Here is a 19,989-nt window from a genome sequence, read left to right as displayed (position 1 = left end):
AAAATACACTTTTCTACTTAAATCTCTGATGCTGAATGAGGTGCTTTGTCCAGACACTAATACTTTTTCTTTTCATGGAAGGGGATTTAAGAAGTTTATGAAAAGATGCTTTTTGTTGTTGTTTTGTGTGTAAGAAGCCTGGTTTAATTTACTGTTGTTTGCAGCCATAGGCCTCAGTCATGTAAACCACTAGAATTTCTCAAACAAAAGCAACAAAAAGTGTATAGAAAATAGGTACATACCTTCAGCGAAAAAACATACCATCATAGGAGGACAGGATAACCTTCTTCTCTATTGGAGAGATGACCTGAACTTTCTTTGTCATAAACTGTTCAGTCTTTATTCATAAATTTTGCAGAAAGTGGTAATAATTTGCTATCATCTTTTCCATTAGTATTTGAAAATTATCTGTTCTTCAGTTTTGATGCACTACATCTTTATTTCCTTTGCATGAGGTTTTCCTTGTGATCAGTTTACACTTTGCTGTCAATCTTTTTGGGGAGAAGGGCATGCTATTTTTAGTTTCGTAGGACTACCAGGCCTTTTTGGTGTTGCTCTTTAAGTAGCTTTAAACTTCATAACTAGTTTTATTAACGGGCATTTAGCTGTGGGACCTCAGAATGCTAGTAGGTGGGTGTGCGAAACAAAGATGTCTTAAAATACCCCTCTATTCAGTGTGTGTATTTGCAGACACTAAGGAATACTTCTATTGTGGGTGTATTTTACTGAAGTCACTCCATTTTCCTTTTAGTAAAAAAAAAAAAAATTACTTTGGCACAGTCTTACTGATGAACTTAAATACTTGATTTCTAGGAGAATGAGCTGGACTTGTCTTAAAACTTAGGGTGTTTTTTGTTGCTGAGCTATTAAAGATATCTGGAATCTCAGAACAAGTTACATTTTCTCCCTTTATTTCTGTTGCTAAATAAGTGGCTTTAGCCAGGTATTGCCTCTGCTCTTTACATGTGAGACTTGTGAACAGACATTACTGTAATAGCCATTCTGGGTGTAAGGAGCCTGGGTTAACTGATGTTTATAATCACAGGCTTTAGTCCTGTAAAGTGCTAGACTCTCAAAAACCCCAGTGGCTCTAATGTGCACTTTATTCCTGTAGTGGCTGCTGGTGCTCTTGGGTAAACTGGACAGACATAAAAGATTTATTTTTTTCTGTTTGAGATTTCTTCCTTCATCCCTTCTTTTTTCGTTCCTATTCCTTTCATTACATTCTCCTTCATTTCACAAGTGCCTTTCCACATCTTTATGAAGAACTCGTGTTGTGAGTTTCTTGGGTGTATTTGTAATAATGATAATACAGTCTGTTTATGGCAGCATGGCATCACAGGTGTCCTGGCAGTAATAACTGTTAGTTATTTAGCATCTTAGTTGTCAGAGAATGTGTTCTCTTTGCAAAGGTTAATTTTTTTGTTTGCTTACAGGACTTTCTTAAAGTGTTTTTCTGTTTTCAGTCACTTCGTATCTATCTCTTCAGAGTGTGGTTGTTGGTGGTTTTTTTTTTTGTTTTTTTGTTTTTTTTTTGTGGATGTAACATGTTTTAAAGACCTAGAGCAAAAACCAGTAGAAACTGAGGAAATGGTAAAATGTTCACAGCTGGGCTTTGGTCTTTTGCATACTTGTCGAGAGGAAAAAATTGTCCCTTCTGTATTTTGAGATGGATATAGCAACTTCCTGAGTTTATGATTTTTTTTATATGCCTTAATTATGTTATTCTCATGCTTTAGTAAGAATTTTCCAAAATACATAGCCGCTTTTTAAAATGGTTGAGGGTGCAGTATCTGCTTCCAAGTTTGGTGTATTTGTACATCATTGCAGTAATTTTTTCATGTAACTTTTTTTCTGTTTTTTCATGGTAGGACCTCAGAAGAGAAGGAGGGTTAGGACTTACCATTCCTCAAGCAAAAGCTAGTGAAACTGATTTGTGTACTAACTAATCACCTGGGAGAAACTGATCTTTATTTTTGGAAACTGCTTGTTTATATAATTTTTGGATTTTAAAAATTTTTTTTAAAAAATATGAAGTCTCTTCAAATACCCTTGCATAAAATAACCTTAGCCTATTTGATCAGTTTTCTACTAATCTTTAATTCAGTCTTCAGTATCCTATATTTTGGAGAGTTTCCAGTACGTTCCTATCTCACTGGCAATAAATCTGTTACTTTTAATGAAATTAAGTTGGAATACTGACATGCTCCCTACAGCTGTGCCTGTAATTTACAGATCACAAGACGTTGCATTACCATTAGTCTTCTAGGCTGTAACCCAGGAGAAAGAAAATCATGTTTTAGATGCTTAAATATTAATTGGAGAAGGGACTGGAGACCAGGTAACCTCTCTAACTGTTTAAGTCCAGAGCCTTTCAGGTCAATGAATATTTAAATATCTTGTATAAAAGGGAACAGTCTCTGTAGGAGGTCCTGGAAGTGGGTCACCCAAACACTTTAATGGACTCTTGGGTATGCCTCTGGAAGGTAGAATATGTTCAGGTTCTGCTGGCCAGAAGAAAAATCTGGGACCAAGTCTGCCATGTCCTCAGTGAATAGTCTGTTGGATAAGAAAGGGCAGCACAACTGCATTGTCTCTTTTCCTTCTCTTCCTCGGTGGTTTTGAGAGTAGTTTTGAGTATCCTTTCCATCTGGTTTTGTCAAAGCACCTGAAATATGGCTGCTTTTTCAGGTCTATTTATTGTTTGATCCAAAACATATATTTTAACAGGTGTTTTTCCGCTTGCTTCCAACGTTCAACTAAGAATGTAGTTATTCTCATAGTTCTAGTATAGATTAATGGCATACAAAAGAAATTTTTCCAGGTCTTATCTTCTGTGAGATGTGCTCTTTGAAAAGAGAACTACTTTTCACTGAGGTATAAGCTTATTCTATAGTTTTAACTGGGGTTAATTCAGCTAATAAAAAACCTGATCAATAAAATACTGAGCTATAGGCTTTTGGTAACTTTATAAGTTCTTCTAGTAGGGGGTTCTGATCCCTACTTGAGAGGGAAGGTAAAGCTATTGCAGACTGATAGCCCAAATTGACTTTTAGAGGGTGTGTTCTTTTTAATGCTGTGAGTAGGTGTGAGTTTAACATGTGTGTAGAGGGGGAAAAGATGGCGAACTGAACTCATCTCTCAGCCAGAGTTTAGTTTAAGTGAGTTCTGATTATATTTCAGGAAACCTTAGTGTTTTACATATCTCTATGTACACACATACATAAAAATGGTATAAAAAGTATGTATCCATATTTACATGATTAGGTATATGTGTATATATGTTTGTATTCGCTGTTTCTGCTTGATGGCCATTTCTAGTCTTAGAACTAGGTCTCTTGAATGCAGAACCGGTTTCCTTGGTCCTTGCTGTGTGCATTTGAGCAAAGCCTGTTTCAGAGAACCGAAGAGGAGGTGTCCTGTAGTACGTCTTAAATCCCAGTGTAACTCCTGTTGTTGCTTGTTATGTTTTAACAATATTCCCCAGGTAGACCTTATTCTAAAATGTGAAGAAACTATGCAATAATAATCATAAAAAGAATTCTTAGTAGTAATGGCCTTCTTTACAAATAAGACTAATGTCCTGATTATATTTTTTGAGAGCCACAGAAAGTGTGCATAAACATTTTGGATTAGACTGAAAGCATATTCCCATATAATGATGATTAAAAATAAAACAAACCCTTGCCCTCAAAACACAGTCCTTTTCTTTTTGGCCTTGGGGAAAAGGCTTTTTTAACTATTATTTGAAGTCTATTGAAGCTATAGATTTGAAGAAGTATTGAAAATATAATATTTAAATTCCAAGGTCATTGCTAATTCAGTTTTGATTTATTTCCTTTATGTAAGCAAACTGACCTTAGTGAGGTTCTTCTACCAAACACTCCATAAAGGGGAGAAGCTGTTAATGAAGAAGCAACCCTCTGCTTTAGTAGTGGCATATATTGTTTGCAGATACTGTGAGTAGGCTGTAGACAAAGACCCTAAATTCACTTTAGGACCTAGGTTGTGGTTGATCGCATTTAAGACTGTCATGGGTTTAGGTTTTCATGGTAAAAATGGATGTGAATAATGCTAATTTCCCTCAAATCATGCTATTATTATAGTCCAATCTAATGACAACATTAGAGAATTATTTCAGTCTCTGCAACCATTCCATTAATTTTGTTGTGGTTTTCCCTTTTTCTTTAAATCTGCTTCTGAATTTTAGTTGTGTAGGTTTGTTTTTTTTTTTTTCCCCTAGGAATTAGAGCTGGTTTTCATAGTCTAGAATGTTAATTACTTCTAGTTGCTGAAGACCTGAACTAGCTTTCAGTCATTAACACCATGCAAAGATTTAAGGTTTTGTGTGAAAATTTCCCTTTTTTTATCCCCAAGTTAGTTTCTTCTTCCTCTTGATCCTTTACTTGTTAAAACAGGTATTATATGTGTATTGTAAGAGAAAGACAGTGCTTCATACCATCTGCTGCCCATTTCTAAAGCATTTTATCAATGCATGCTTACTTTGGTGTAGTATGTATGTGTTACCACACACAGATACTGTACCTGTGACAAAGTGAGTGGTTTGTGCAAAAGAATTGTATCAGAACTGCAGCTAGAGTTCTGAACTGTGGTTTTGTACATAAGATGTACTATTTTTTTTTCTTTTCTGTGTTTTGACAATATTAAACAAATATGCAAAGTCTTAATTACATCTTCAGTCATTGTAGCTTTCTGAAAGGTAACATCTGCACAGCCCTTTTTTTTTTTAGCAAACAATGGAATGTGGCCTGCCTATCTTTTGTCATAGCTGGTTACCAAGATGGAGAAAGTAGGACTTGAGTTTTCAGATTTCATAGTTCAGAAAAAACTGCCAAAATTTATAAGCTGAAGGTGTCTGACAATAACACCTAAAATATTTACCACTTCTGAGTTTTCTTCTTAGCAGGGTACTACTTGAAAGCGTAACCCAGAAAATGTAGATTTTGGGTATGCGATTGGCCTTGACTTTAAGAAGTGTAGAGAACTGAAAATAGTTTTTTCTTTTTTCACATCTAAGTGCATCCAATGACCTTATGATCGTTCTTTTTCTAGGTATACGAAACTTGGCTATGCAGGAAATACAGAACCTCAGTTCATTATCCCATCATGTGAGTAATTTTTGTTTCTCCAAATTCTAATACACACCATATCACTGAGCAGTTTCATGAGCAAATGACATGCTTTCCAACTCCTAACTCAGCCTTCATAGTCTCCGGTCCATCTGAAAAGTGATATTCATTGCGTTAGCATCTTTGGCTAGAGTTAGCTAAACAGAATTCCTTGTCTGTGGTTAGGTAGGACTGTTGCTCATTAAATCAGCTCTAGGTTGCTATGACAAAGATGAAGAGAACTCCTGTCCAATTTCCTTTTTATCTCCATTATTTTTCTTACAGGACTCTTGAGTAGACAGAATGCAATTTACCTCCTGTCTACCTGACACCATGGTTACTGCCCGGATAATCTGGGGAAAGCTTCCAATCAAATTAAATACTAAAGTGCAGGTGGTGTCTGCCTTATTTGCATTGTCTGGGACCGTAGACAGTTTAATATTCAAAAAAGTTCTTCCTATTAGGAAATGTTCTTTTCAGGTGTGTGTTTACTAATTAAAATGGTAACGTGCTTTTGTTGAGCAGATTAATGTACAAAAAAATGCTTAAATGTTGTACCTTTCTGGTGTTCTTGATTTTAATTGTTGTCTTAATAGTTTCTCTCAAATGCTATATATATTTATAAATAGTAGCCCTGACTTTATATATGTCTAATGGCATCTGTTATCTCATGTTTATCTCCAGTTACGTTCAACATTGTCTTTTACTTTTTGAGAACTTCATCAGTTAACTACTTATTAATGCATCTAGACTGTCTTGTAGCTACTCGCAGTAGAAGTAAATAATAATCTGGGCCCAAAGAGGTGGCATGGGACATACTCTTTACCAGTTGTAGCTGAAGTACTGGTTATAGGCTTACTATTTTAAGTATTGTAAAAAATTCAGACCTAAACCGCTGTTAAAGATTTAAATGTCTTATGTTAAAGAGGTCGGATAGCAGGAGTTTCCTGTGAATTTTTTATAAATTCTGTTTTATAAAACTATAAACTTGTTGGGGCTTAAATGTATTTCCAAAAGAATTGTTTGCCTGTCATAATTTTAGGTGCTGATAGTATTTGCTACATTGGTGGATGATGCCTGTCTAGTCTGTGTTTTCTACTGTATGTTATTTAGATCCTGATTATGACCTATTAAAAGAAAACTGGATATAAATAAGGTTATGTTTTAAGAGTACTTTATTCCATTTTTATTTATAACCCAAATTTGCTTTTTTGCTGTCTCATCTTCTTGCCTATAGCAGCCATCATCTAATAATTTTAGTGATAGTTGCAGCCTGCTAATGGGAAGCCTAAGTGTCTCCAAAGATTTCTCTGTAGTGCTGCAAATTGATTTCTCCCCTCCCCCCTTCCTCCTTCTTGCCAACCAGGATAATGACTCCAATACTTATTTCTGAAGTACATAGTTTTTCTTCTCCTGTGCGCTTAATTCTAGAGTTGAAACTCAAAAGATCATGTTGCTTACTGACTTAGAGTATCTCCAGTGGAATGTTGCACTTGTGCAGGTTTAGTGAGTGCTGTAGTCTGTAATGGAATACATTTTTAAGATTTCCTGTGTGTTATTATTTACATTGAGGGATGGGTGACCAGAATCCTCTGTGATGCAGTGAGAATGAACTCTGCTATATTGGCTTATCAATGGATCGCTTATGTAATTTCTACTTTCTGGAAACTGTGCTTTCTATATCCCAATTTTTATTTCTGGAAAAGAATCCTTAAGTAAATATTCATTACTTGGTATTTAGCTGTTTTAATTTTGGTTTGATTTGTTTGGGTTTTATTTTAAGGCATTGCAATCCGAGAATCAGCCAAAGTAGGTGACCAGGCTCAGAGGAGGGTAATGAAAGGTGTTGATGATTTGGACTTTTTCATAGGAGATGAAGCCATAGATAAACCTACCTATGCTACAAAGGTAAGCATTGAGTATTTTTAAGAAGTCTTCCCGGAGTTTCAGATTTTTGTTATATAGTGTTCTAGGACTTTTTGATAGATATTTTGAAGCCACATTTGCGTTTCTGTAAAGTATTTTTGTTGCTTTTTTAAAAATAGCATGATTTGGTTCATGGTTTTGTTTGTTTTTTTTTTTTTTTAAACGTCTGTTTTACTAGTGCTGTCCTGCGTGATTGGTGCTTGAACCCTTGTATAAATATCCATTGATATAGTGCAGCTGTTCTGTTTTCAAAATTATTAGCTATTAAAATAGTCGTAAACAGCGAGTATTTAAATTCTTGCTAAAAGTGTATCCTCCTAACATGGCATATGAACTGGGGAATGCGTTGGATGCTTTTGCTTCAGGGAATGTCACAATTGTTTTCTGGAGGGCTGTCTTCAATGCAGCTTTTCTGTGAATCATATTTTCCATACTCTAGTAAAGGACTTCTTGTACTTACAAAATGTTACCGGCTTATGAATTATGTGGAAAAAAATCATATTTTATACATCCTACTGTATTACTTAAATGTCAGCTGTGTTCTTAACATTGAACAAAATGTAAACATCATTCCTGCCAGAATTTTCGTTGAAAAATATATAGCCTATGTGGTCTTTATTTCTTTTTATAGATTAGAAGGCATACTGAAGCCAAGTATGATTCTCAACTTTATAAATGATAACATTTGTACAGAAGGAGATTAAAACATAGTGCCACAATAGAGCAATAGCAGTATTAGGAATAGAGTCTGGATTCTGGCTTCTAGTCCTACAAGATAGAATCACAATTTGAAGTACCTGGGAGCAGGAGATAACTTCAAATAGTGCCTCTAAATTAAAATCAGAATGGAGGATTTGATAACCTAACCACGAGATGACGTGTTTTCATTCTTACAGAAGATGGAATGGTTTGGACACTTAAGCTGTTCCTGTTTCTGGGTTTGGTTTTCCTTGTATGTATGTTGACAACTTTTCTTGTTTCAGTGGCCTATACGACATGGTATTGTTGAAGACTGGGACCTCATGGAGAGATTCATGGAGCAGGTCATTTTTAAATACCTACGAGCTGAACCTGAGGATCATTATTTTTTAATGGTGAGTTAGACTGGGTAAGAAAATATTTTTGTAAGAGGCGAACTAAATAATGTTCCAAGCACAAGTAGCTTTGTTTTTTGAGTATTTTTCTCAGTATATGTCTTTTATTTCTTCAGCAGCCGGGGTGGGGGGTAGGAGGAGGGAGGAGGAAAATAATCCGTAAAGCTGCATTATAACTGAATTCTGTTCAGGCTACTGCAGGTTGGATTTTGTTTTTTAAAAACTTCAATTAATGCTTAAACTAAATTCTGTTTGAAATTTTCTATTTTGAGTGCACTGAGAATTTTAAAAGTTTGATTACCATACCAAGCTAATCAAGACATGAACTCTTAAGACTCTCTTGAGGTGCTTTTTCAAAATTTTTTTTTTATTCTTGTAGACAGAGCCTCCACTGAACACGCCAGAAAACAGAGAGTATCTCGCAGAAATCATGTTTGAATCATTTAATATACCAGGACTTTACATTGCTGTTCAGGTGAAAAAAGTGACTATATACTTCTAATGTGTGCAGTGTAGCTGCAGTATGTATAGTTGTCTATATGCACATGTCTAAAATGCTTGAAACAGTTTTTTCTGACATTGTAAATTAGCACACTCTGCCTGCTTCTAAATATAAACCCTTTCTCATGTAGGCAGTGTTGGCCTTAGCTGCCTCTTGGACTTCACGGCAGGTCGGAGAACGTACTTTGACTGGAATTGTCATCGATAGTGGTGATGGAGTGACCCATGTAATTCCTGTGGTATGTAGCAGGATGCAATTTGAAATTATCAGTGGTTTGGACAAGTACAGGATTGGTTTACTATAGGTTTAAAAAAGAAGTGTCAAATCAGATGTTATTTTAAAGTTTTTTCTGGTGCTTGTTTGTTTGAGATTTTTTTCTTCATTGTTTTGTAAAGTATGTATTTTGTTATGTGAAATTAATTTGCAATTGATTTTGCTTGCTTGCGGACTGTAGGTAGGTCACAGTAAGGAATTGTCAAGCCATCTTTTAAAGGCTATTTCCATGTAAAACTGTCTTCTGTTACTGTGATTCCGCAGTTCTGTGTAATATTAATGCTTATCACAGTTTTGGATCTCCTGCATGCCACTAATGTCTGACAATAAATGTCCTAACTTTTTTGATGTCCTGCAGTTTGATTGCTTTAATATAGCTGACAATGTGTGCTTCTTACATGATATATTGTATTCTAGAAGTTAGTGAAATCTGTTTGTGTGGAAACAACTACAAGCTTGTATAAATGCATGTTCATATACATGGTTGAGCTTAAATATATTAGGATGTTAAAAATACAGAATTATCTGTGCATACTGACATCTGTTCCGTTGATGTCATTTTGTGTATTTCTGACGCATATAGTATGCTTGAATGATCAGTTATTTTAGAAATTAAAATTTTATTCCCTTTAACTTCATCTTGCATTTTGGTATTAACCTGGTCTTCGCAGTATTTGCACGTGGGAAATGCTGGGAACGGCATAAAAAAGACAAGGGAAGAAATAATGTTGGCTAAGCAATACCAGTGTTTTTGGTAAATGCATCCTGAAAAAAATTCAGCAAACTTGGTTTTTTTTTTGTGGTTATCATTAGATATGACTTATTAAAATTCTCAGACAAGAAAAATTATATTAATTTTTATACTTGTTATTTTTTCACTCTCAAACAGGATGAGTGGTCTATTTATATTAGGTTGCTCTTAATATCATGCCTAAAAGTAACCATCTGATCAGACTGTCTTCTAACGTGTGCAAGATTTTTTTTGTGTCTACCAGTTGTGTATCTATTAGATACTCAGTATCTGTTTATGTGTAATCATCGAGGTCTTTTAAATAAAACTAGTAACCATTTTGAAGTGGGTTTCACATTTTTATAGTAATCGTACGGTTTCGAGATTTTAATTAAAAATCAAAGCAACGTATGATAACAATAAGCATTAGTTTGTCTGTTATTATTGATACACAGTAGGTTTTTCCCTAAATATTTATTTTCCTCTCCTCCTATATAGGCAGAAGGCTATGTAATTGGAAGTTGCATCAAACATATTCCTATTGCAGGTAGAGATATTACTTACTTCATTCAACAGCTCCTAAGGGAAAGGGAGGTGGGAATTCCTCCTGAACAATCTCTGGAGACAGCAAAAGCCATAAAGGTACACCCTTCTTTATATCTTAACAAATACATAACTAAAACTCTTTGAGGTATTTTTTTGGCTTTAACAAGTTGCCAGTGGCTCTTTTAAAAATGCAAATGTAGGCAATATATTGTAATTACGCAAGCTTCTGGTGGTTTATCCAATCAAGTGCGGGGGAAGGAGAAAGAGGAAGAAAATCTTCATGCTAGACTGTTTGGAGTGAATATGTTCTGCAGATTAAATCAGCATTTTAAGCTTTAGATTTGTTTAACATTTGCTTTTTAATTTAATAAAAAAATGTGTAATGTCAGGATGATTGTGAGGGTTCGATCTTGCAATGAAAGCTTGCCAATGAACTTCTTTATCATCATAGACCTATTGGTTGTGATGTTTTCATTTTGAGAGACTAATCTAGATGAGACAGTGAGCAGTCTTACTGAAATATAGACCATGTGCATTGTCTTGTAGGGTTGAGTCTTCAGTAGTCATTTGGGTGAGAACATCTGTTCAACAACCCCATTTGTAAGAATGATCACATATTTTTGTTTTCAGATTATATTATACTTTAATTCAATGATGAAATAATTATTTTGTCAATTTTTAATGCATTGTATTTCTTAACAGGAGAAATACTGTTACATTTGCCCTGACATAGTGAAAGAATTTGCCAAGTATGATGGAGATCCTCGAAAATGGATCAAACAGTATACTGGCATCAATGCAATCAACAAAACCAAGTTTGTTATAGATGTTGGTTACGAAAGGTTCCTTGGACCTGAAATATTTTTTCATCCTGAGGTAAGAATAGGGACTAGCAATATGGAGTTACAGAAACTTTACTGTGCGAGAGAAGAGAGGGGGCAGGGGGGAAGTACTGTAATTTCTGGTGCCAGTGCGCCATCACGTGGAAGCAAGATACCAGTAAGTCTCCAAACTGGAAGCCTTGTACTGCCTCAGATAACTTCAGCACAGAAAAACACAAGCACAGCAGATAACTATTTTTCTAACGTCTCATGTAACTTTTAAAATATTTTACTCTGTTTCTTTAAAGGCAATCTAAAATTGATAAGAACTTGTTTGAATTTCCAGATTTTATGTAGTTTTTACCTTCTTCCTTTCAGCACTAGTTTAAACCGGTATGCTTTCATACTGTGTATTTGATTATCTTGCCAGTCCCTTTGGGCACTACTCTGCACGGTAGCATTGCATTGATAATATTTTAAATCTTGGGTGCTGACTTTTGATCCTGAGTCTTTTTATAAAGCATGGATACTTAATTTGTCCTTGAGGGAAGTCCACTGAAATCTCTGTTGGTGTGGTCATAAGTAACATGTACAGTTCTGGGAAATGTTAAAATACTTAGTCTGTCTGGCTTTTGGTAGTTCAGTTTGAGTGAGCTTCAGAATATTGTGGGAAAGAGTCAAGTTTTAATATATTACAGCATTGTAGAGAAGGTCCTCTCCATTCCTAAGCACTCCATGGAGTTTATTGCAGTCACCCTGAACCTGCAATACTATTAAAAATGTAATCAAGATCCACATTAACACTGAAGAAGTTACTCTTTGTCTACTCTGCTCCTATTGGAAGAATACAAAAAATCCTCATTCTCTCACCTTTTGTCTAAATTCCAGCCTTAATCTCTTTGTGGTCAGTTTGTAGCCATCTGATCTTGTGCCAGCATTAAACCTCTGGGCTAAATAGCTTCTCCTCCCTGCTGTTTACCCATATGATCTTACCGGGAGGCATTGAATCCCATGTCAGACGTCATTTTAATAGCTTCTCTTTCCATAGTCCCTTCAAAGGGGACAGGATAAAGGACTAATTTCCATTTTCTTCATTTTTTGATAGTTTCTTGGCTCTATATTGGGGGAAAAAAAAAACAAACAACAAACCTGAACTGACTTTCTAGACAAGAAAAACACACTAGATGATACATACTGCATCCAAAGAGAATTTCTTGCTGGACTTCATTAACTCCTCACTTCAAAGGGTATCAAGTTAGCTAGGTAAAAGCTGCCTTTGGTAAAGCTGTCTTGTAATCTTTTCCTGTTTGCGGTTTAAACAATTTGTTCTGAAGTCTTTGGTACTCATGAAGTTAGGCTTTGGGGTTTGTAGTTATCCAGATTGTTTCTCTGCTTTGTCAGTTAGGTAAATTTTACTTACTATTCACCAACCATATGGTATTTGTTAGCAGACTGCAATTTCACATGTCACTTCTCTTGTCCCCATTCTTGGAGCATGTTATACTCTGCTTTGTATGCTATAACTCTCATTTTTTACTTATTCCTTTTGCCCTGCTGTTTTATCAATATCTTTGAGGGAGAGCTCAGGAGAAGTTTCCAGACTAGCTCATTCAGATGAGAACTCTGTGTTGAAGCAACACTGCTTCTTTCTTCTCTTTTCATTTATGTGGCTGCTTTTCATGTTTTAGCTTCTTTCATGATTAATTCTTACTATGGAAATTACTGTAAATTCTTGGGGATTATTCACATAATTTTTATGGGTCCTGATCTCCAAGCCAACTCCTTTTGCTAATTTCTCTTTCAGTTCAATGTAATTGTGTTTAGACTTTTGATATTCCTCCAGTTAGATATTTCATCTTGTTTGGGATGTAAATCCCCAATAGTTTCTACACCTCTGGAAAAGTTTTAAAGTTATATAATAATATAGCTGTAATATTATATTATTATGTATTGATAATTAATTGAATTTCTCAAAGTTTAATCTCTGAAAGGGCAAAACCTAGACTACGAACTGTTCTGTTTTTTTTTAAAAAAAGTTCATGCTTAGTTTTAAATGGAAAATTGCCGCTAGTCCAAGAATGTTTTCTAGCATTAGCAACTCTGACTCTCTAGTATTTATACATGCAGAGATTTACTTTAGCACTGCATTGATGTTTGCATTTATGGGGACTTCTACTCAAGACCTTAGATTATTTATGCTTTTTTGAATACTAGAAATTTTGTGTGCTTGGAAAAAAAAAAAGACTTTTTGGTGGGAATTTAACACAAGTATTTTAGTAGGGTTGAAAACTTTTTACAGGGGAACATTCCTGTTTGCACACTAATATTTTTGACTTCACTTAAAAGGAAACACGGGACTGTATTGCACAGTAACAGTATGTTTAATATTGCAGGAGAACTCAAATTCACATCATATACAATAGGAGATCAATAGCATATAAACAGTGAATTTATGGCCATGGAAAAGAATCTGAATTTCTCAGAAGAAAAAGGAATTTTCATTTCCCTTGTACAGGAGTGGGTTTGTTATAATGTAGAATAAGATGTGTGCAGGAGTAATACTGACTTGGATTACTACCCACCTCCTTTAAAAGTACTATTACAAAAATCTTTTTACAGTCTCACTTCTGCCTCTTTGTTTCTCCATTTTTGGGGAAAAAAACCTAATCTCTGTTCTATTTCATTTTAGTTTGCTAATCCTGATTTTATGGAATCCATTTCGGATGTAGTTGATGAAGTTATACAGAACTGTCCCATTGATGTCCGGCGTCCATTATATAAGGTATGGTATATAAGTATTTGAAGACTAGATATCAACATCATTATCATGAAGCATATACGTAGCTATCACTTCCTCCACTATGAGAAATGTGAACTTTGAATAAAGTTCAAGTTAAACAAAGTGCCACTTCTGAATGAAAAGTATTTGATAACTGCTGCTTTTTCTTTTTGAAAGAAAGGATATTTGTAACAGTGGGTTGATACGTAGGTATAATAAGTATTGTCCCTGAGAAACTGAGGCAGAGGAATGTTATTTGACGTTTGTAATGTGAATTCTTGTGCTTGAAGGCCTTTGGTTTTTGCCATTTTAAGGGTTACATCATGGTCTCGCCCTTCTCACTCTCCTCTGACCTCTGCTTTATTAAGTAGAGGTTTCAAAAACATAATTTTTTTTCATAGTCTTTACTTATATCTGCCTACTGGCTGCAGTTTTAGCTGAGTATTGAACACGGTAATAAAGTACATGAAGAGTTCACATCTTTAGGAGACAGCTTAAACTTGCCCAGGGTATAGCCCAGAGATTGCTCTGTCACAGATCCTTTAAGAAAGGAAAAGGAAGGAAGGGTCTGACAGGCATAGCCTATGGCAAGCTCTCATTGTATTGGCAGCACATCCTATGCTTCCTGGTTGTTTTCTGCTTCTGAAGCAGTAGTGCCCTTTTGGAAATAACCACGTAAAGTTATATATAATATCGGGAGATTTGCTTGCTTGTGTAGAAGTTGGTAGTTTTCCTCACCTATGAGAACTAGCGTTAAGTTCCAACTAAGTTGTATCTCAGGCTAATCGTAACTATTAAAATTTTGCAGTCTGTTCTAATGGTCTAGTAAACATACTTTGTAATCTAGAATGAGACATAGTGCTTCAGCAGTAGATGTCTTCAAAGGATTCAAGGTTAGGTACACTGGAGAAGATTTTAGGAAACTCTTACTGTTTGGTTGTGCTTAGGGTCTGTGTTTTTTTTCCCCAAGAGTCCAAAGCTGCCATAGAAAAACAGCTTTATTGCTTGGTAGGGTAGGAATTAGTACTGGCTTCTGAAAAGTGATATTTAAAAACTGAGATTAAGTTACTCTTTCCTCACCATAATTGGCAGACAAATAACTTTCTATTATGCCTGGTTACTTAAACAGTGTTACACAATTACATGTTAAAAGTAATGATAGATGTCAGTAGTTGTTAATGCTAATAGTTGCTGTCTTGCAAGGTTACTGCAAAGGGATGAACATCTCTGTTCTCATTGTTTAAAACAGCGTATAGGTGCAGAAATCCACTTACACTTTCTCTTAGTTTCTGTGGTTATATCAGTTTCACTTTCCCATAGTGCTTCGTGGTGGTTAGCCAAGGCCCTGTGCTTTGGAGCTGGGTTTCCATCAGATGTATTTGGATTCTTCCCCAGTGTTAATGCAGAAAATACTTGCAAGTACGCTCCTTGCAGATTAAATATGGTATGTAGCATTTGAAGCATTGTTTCACAGCCCATCTGTTGATGTCCTGTGGTATTTTTCTGTGCTAGTTTTGCCAGTATCCCTGTTTCCCAATCTGATCAACATCTCTCTTATGAGGCCAGTTATCTTACCTTATGTTGATGTTTGGACTGGCAGGACCTTCATAAGAGTGACTTATTCAGCCACATCCAACAGCCTCTAGCTGTTCAACACCAAGCAAACATTCTTTCGCACTTGATGAAACCTTTTGAATTGTATAACACTTGCCAGCAATGCACTCTTCATTCCCATGGTTACACCATCTTAATGTGATTGCTTGGAAGAATGGGTTGATACTCTTATTCTGTGTGTCTCAACACAGTCGAGAGTTCTAGGTTGCTTGGGATGAGCTGTTTTCTGCTAAAATGGAAGAAGATGGGTAGACTTCTGGGTCTGGAACCACAGGACTTGCACTGAAATGTGAAGAAGTAAGGTGGATTTTTTTTTTTTTTTTTTTTTTTTTTAACAAACCCAAATCTTCAGAAAGCAGAATGAAATTTAAAGTGAATGCTCAGGTGAAATGATAGAGGAGTAATTTTGGATTTTACCACATGGCTGAAATAATCTGATATCCTTGCTGTGTTGATCACTCCTGTGTGTTGAATTCCACTGAAAAATGACCCATCATGCATGCAGCTAGAAATGCAGTCATGCTTTTGTGGGGTTCAGGGAGGCACTGCATCACCCTGGACATTCTTTGGGAAGAGTGTCCTGTGTATAGTTCATCTAGTTTTATTTTTTTGAGAATTCTTTAGCTTCCTTCTTTCTCAAAATATTGTTCCACAGCCTTTCCTCATACTTACCTAATAGTTATACAAATATGTTGTATAACTGATACCACATAAATACAGAGAATTTAGAGAGGGCAATAGCATGGTGGGGACTACACTCCACAGAAAAATGCGATCCTTCCCCCAGAGTTCAGGTTACTATGAGTGTACTGCTAAACAGTGCAACTAATGCACACCCAGCTTGTATCAATGGGGAACATTTGCTCTGTGGTATAGCCACAACAGATGCTAGTGTTGGATGCTTTCAATACTAGTTGCTATTTAAAAGTCTTTTTTCAACCGGGAAATGCTCTGAAACTTGTACTAATGTTTGTCAGTTGCGGGATGAGATTCGAGACTTAGTGTCAAAAAAAGGGTAGCTGAATTTAACAATGGATATAGTTATAATAACTTTAAAGGTGGATAAAAGGCTTTCAGAAGTTCTTAAAACTGCTTGGTATTCTACTAAGTATTTTTTGGTTGATAACAAGTTCAGAAACTGTCACTCTTACTCCACACTCTACTTCATCTTCCTTTTTCCTCATCCAGAGTCTCTCCCCAGATACTTCCAGAGTTTAGATGGTAGCAGCAGATAAGAAGAGTATTGACAGCTCTGAGGTCTGTGCCTTCTCCCAGTAGGAAGTATATAAGTGTAGGATCATTGTCCCAACAATTGATTTCTTTGAACTTTTGTCTGCTGTGTTTTTGGCACAAATGCATGGATGGAAGAATTTAAGATAAGTGACATCTGACACCAGGTTAATTCTGTCAGAAATATCTCTGAAAGATCATAACTAAGCATATTTAAGTATTTGTGATTGAAATCATGATGGATCAAGTTGTAGCATCCTTGACCTCAAACTTTTAAGATAGCTTCTCAAGCTGAAAGCATTGCATGAAGTGGGAACTGTGGTGTATTGGCAAGTATGTTGTTTTATTGTTGGTAAATCATCCAGGTTTTCGGTGTAAACGCAGGTGCATGAGGATGAGATTTTAACAATAAAGACTTCTTATCTGGCTGTGCAGCTGTTGTGCACCATAGTGAACTTGAGCTTGTTGATACAATTAAGATTTGGACTAGAGTTGTATCAGTGTTCTCTTGAAGGTTGAACTGTTGTCTGCCCAGCTCATAACGAACCATTCTCAAAACCTGGAGACGCCTGGAATGCAGGAGGCTAAAGGGGTGGTAAACATCCCCTCCCTAAGATCTCTTCTAACTTGAATTGCTGGCAAATACTTTGTGCGAAAACAGCTTCCCCTGCGCTGCATGGTGTGTAGATGGCGCTGTCAGACTGCTGTGCGGCGTTCGGCTGGACATCTGCGGGCTGCACAGAGAAATGCAGCCCGTGAAGGTGCCCACCTTATCTGCTGTATCAACCCCTATTCTTTCCTTTTCTCTCCGAAATTGTAGATAACCTCAAGAAGGTGACTGGATAGATTTCAACTGCCTTTTGCTTGTCTGTGCTTCAGCAAAATGACAAGGTTTGCTAGTAATGACTAAGTGTATAGTGGGGAAGCTCTGTGGGTGAGGGTAAGGCTGAAGAAACTGCAGACCATTAGATCTGAGTCATAAGACATGGCAAACAAAAGGTATTACTGCTACCTTTGGAAGCAGAAATATCACTTGGGCTGGAAGCCCCAAGTGATTAACGCTGTTAGTGTAGCACTGAGTAGAGTACTGAGAAGTCCTTTTTATTCCTATCACAGCTGTAATTAAATTTATAACATCACCTCTGCTAGCTAGTTTAACAATAGCTCAATACATCTTGCAGTATTTTGTGGTTACTTTTGTCTCTGAGTGCAGGCATATTTCTGCAGAACGGAAATGTGCTTAAATCTTTAAACATTAAATCTTAATGTTTCTTCATCATTAAAAGTCAAACGTACTTTAAAAAAGTGTTTCTCACAATACATTTACTTCTTTAATAGATTTGTTGTGTTTATATATATATATATATATATACACACATATATATATATATATATATATATATAAAAAAAATATTTCACCTTATACTTCCCATACAGCGTTGGCAAATATTGCCTTGTTTTAACTCAATTAGGAGGCATGTATCTTTGATTTGCTTGCTCATGAAGTGCTTGGCTTCAGCTTCTGAACTTTCCAGTTTTTACCCATAATTATTAAGTCATGTATTGTTCTCATTACACGTCTGTGTGGTTGTGTCATGTTAAACAACTTTATTTTAGGCTATTGTTTGGAAGGAAGGGAAGCTGGACTGTGTTAAAGTTGGCATTTACCAGAAAAGCAGGGGATGCTTCTCAGCTTGATGCTGCAAAGTGTGAACTGTTCAGCTGAGAGTGTGCGTATACCATGTCACGAGGTGCAGTGTAACGATGATCAAACCAGTTCAGCACCTTGTGTTTGGTAGTGTTGAGTTCTGCAGAAACTAATTTTAACATTTTGGAGTTTTTATTTAAACTTTAGTCAGAGATTTCTGTTTCAGTAACTGGGTGGTTTTGTTAGGTAGCTTCATATGTCTGCAGCATTACACTGTACAGGGATAATACCAGAAATGGTATGGAGACAAACTCAATATCCTAGAGTTCATAAGACAAGCAAAAGGTATGGATGAGAAGTGAGAAATTTCTTGCCAGACCCCTGAGATGCTTGGTGTTCACGCCCTGGTTTCCTTGGAGAAATGGCCTGCTTTCATCTCTTAGTTGTGGTTAGTTTTTTCATGTGTGTGGAAGGTCTTAATCCCTTTCTTCTAAGGGAACACATGCTTTTGAAACAAATTTTCAATATTACTTACAAAAGTAAAAATCAGCTGGAGCTTCTTTCTGTAAGATGGTATGATGATCAGTGTTAGCTGTTAAACCAGTGAAGCATGTTTCAGCAGAGTAAAATCGGAGTAAGTTTTGTTTAAAAGAATCTGTTGGAAAAAAATCCTAACTTCCTTGATGTCTTTTTCTGGGAGGCCAGGGAATGCCCAGGTGGGCTGAGAACCCAAACATCACTAGTAAGCTTTCTTCACAGATGCATTCAGCATGCTTCACTGTTATGTTTTTCATTAAGCAGTTACTGAAATTACTGTGTTGTGTTGCACTCAGTTATTCTAGAAAAGGTATTTGCTTGGGGGGGGTGGGGTGGTTTCTTGGTTGTTTTTTGGGGGTTGTTTTTGCTTTTATCTGCCCTTTTCTTACCTTCATTGGGTCCTTTGTAAGTGGTGGATGTGTTGTTTTAAGGACTGGGGAATGGGTATGGATTCTGCTTTTGTTGTGAGTGAGGACTGCCTGGCTTCTGACCTCCTGTGTTGTGCTAACTTAGTGAATCCTGTATGTGAGCAGTCTTCTGCTAAAGAGTTAGCACAGATTTGGCCCAGTGCTGATAAGAAGTGCAGGGAACAGAGGAACTGCAGCTGTATAATTAACCATATTATAAATAACCATATAACAGCAGTTGGTGTCACGTAGTTACCTTTCCAGAATTCTTGGCCTGGTTTATCCAATATGTGATAATGAGATGATGCACCTTTTCAACAAATATACCCTAGTGTTTCTGTTCTCCTTGATGAGTATTACTGTTAAACTTAATTCAGTGTGTAGAAGTACTTGAATAATCCTCATTTGAGGAAGGTATAACCTCTTAGCTTCTAACCTTGTAATGATAAAAGATCCTCCCAATGTTACTGCTAACTCTGTAGTTGCATGAATTGGTCTCAGATGTATTCAAACAATTATTCTCAAGTGTATTCTGAAATCTGGTTTGAGTATTAGCATTGTCTCCACTTTATGGAGTGTACTTGAAGTTTAATTTGCTTTGAGTAGAATTATTGCTTTCACCATCTTTTCCAACTTCATTATCTCCAGGTAATATTTTCTGATGGCATCTCTTTTTAATTGCTGTTTCATCACTTAGGTTGGTGGTTGTCTTTTTTCCCCCATTAGCAATTTTCCCATGTGGAGTGCATGATC

The 19,989-nt window shown here is 36.1% G+C and overlaps 1 protein-coding gene across 1 annotated transcript in view; it reads left to right on the top strand.

The window, feature by feature from the left end:
• The window catches only part of ACTR3B (ARP3 actin related protein 3 homolog B), a 28,147-nt gene that overhangs the window by 2,563 nt on the left and 5,595 nt on the right, over window positions 1-19,989 (top strand). The window contains exons 2-9 of the mRNA XM_026843144.1: window positions 5,074-5,129; window positions 6,913-7,037; window positions 8,039-8,149; window positions 8,529-8,624; window positions 8,782-8,889; window positions 10,153-10,296; window positions 10,903-11,076; window positions 13,711-13,803. Of these exons, the coding sequence (XP_026698945.1) occupies window positions 5,074-5,129; window positions 6,913-7,037; window positions 8,039-8,149; window positions 8,529-8,624; window positions 8,782-8,889; window positions 10,153-10,296; window positions 10,903-11,076; window positions 13,711-13,803 (907 nt within the window). The remainder of the gene's footprint in view (window positions 1-5,073; window positions 5,130-6,912; window positions 7,038-8,038; window positions 8,150-8,528; window positions 8,625-8,781; window positions 8,890-10,152; window positions 10,297-10,902; window positions 11,077-13,710; window positions 13,804-19,989) is intronic.

The sequence above is a fragment of the Athene cunicularia genome (assembly GCF_003259725.1).
Source record: "Athene cunicularia isolate RWA chromosome 2 unlocalized genomic scaffold, athCun1 chr2_part1, whole genome shotgun sequence".
Taxonomy (NCBI): Eukaryota; Metazoa; Chordata; class Aves; order Strigiformes; family Strigidae; genus Athene; species Athene cunicularia.
Note: the sequence above shows the minus strand (reverse complement) of the source record. Positions and strands in the feature narration are given on the sequence as shown.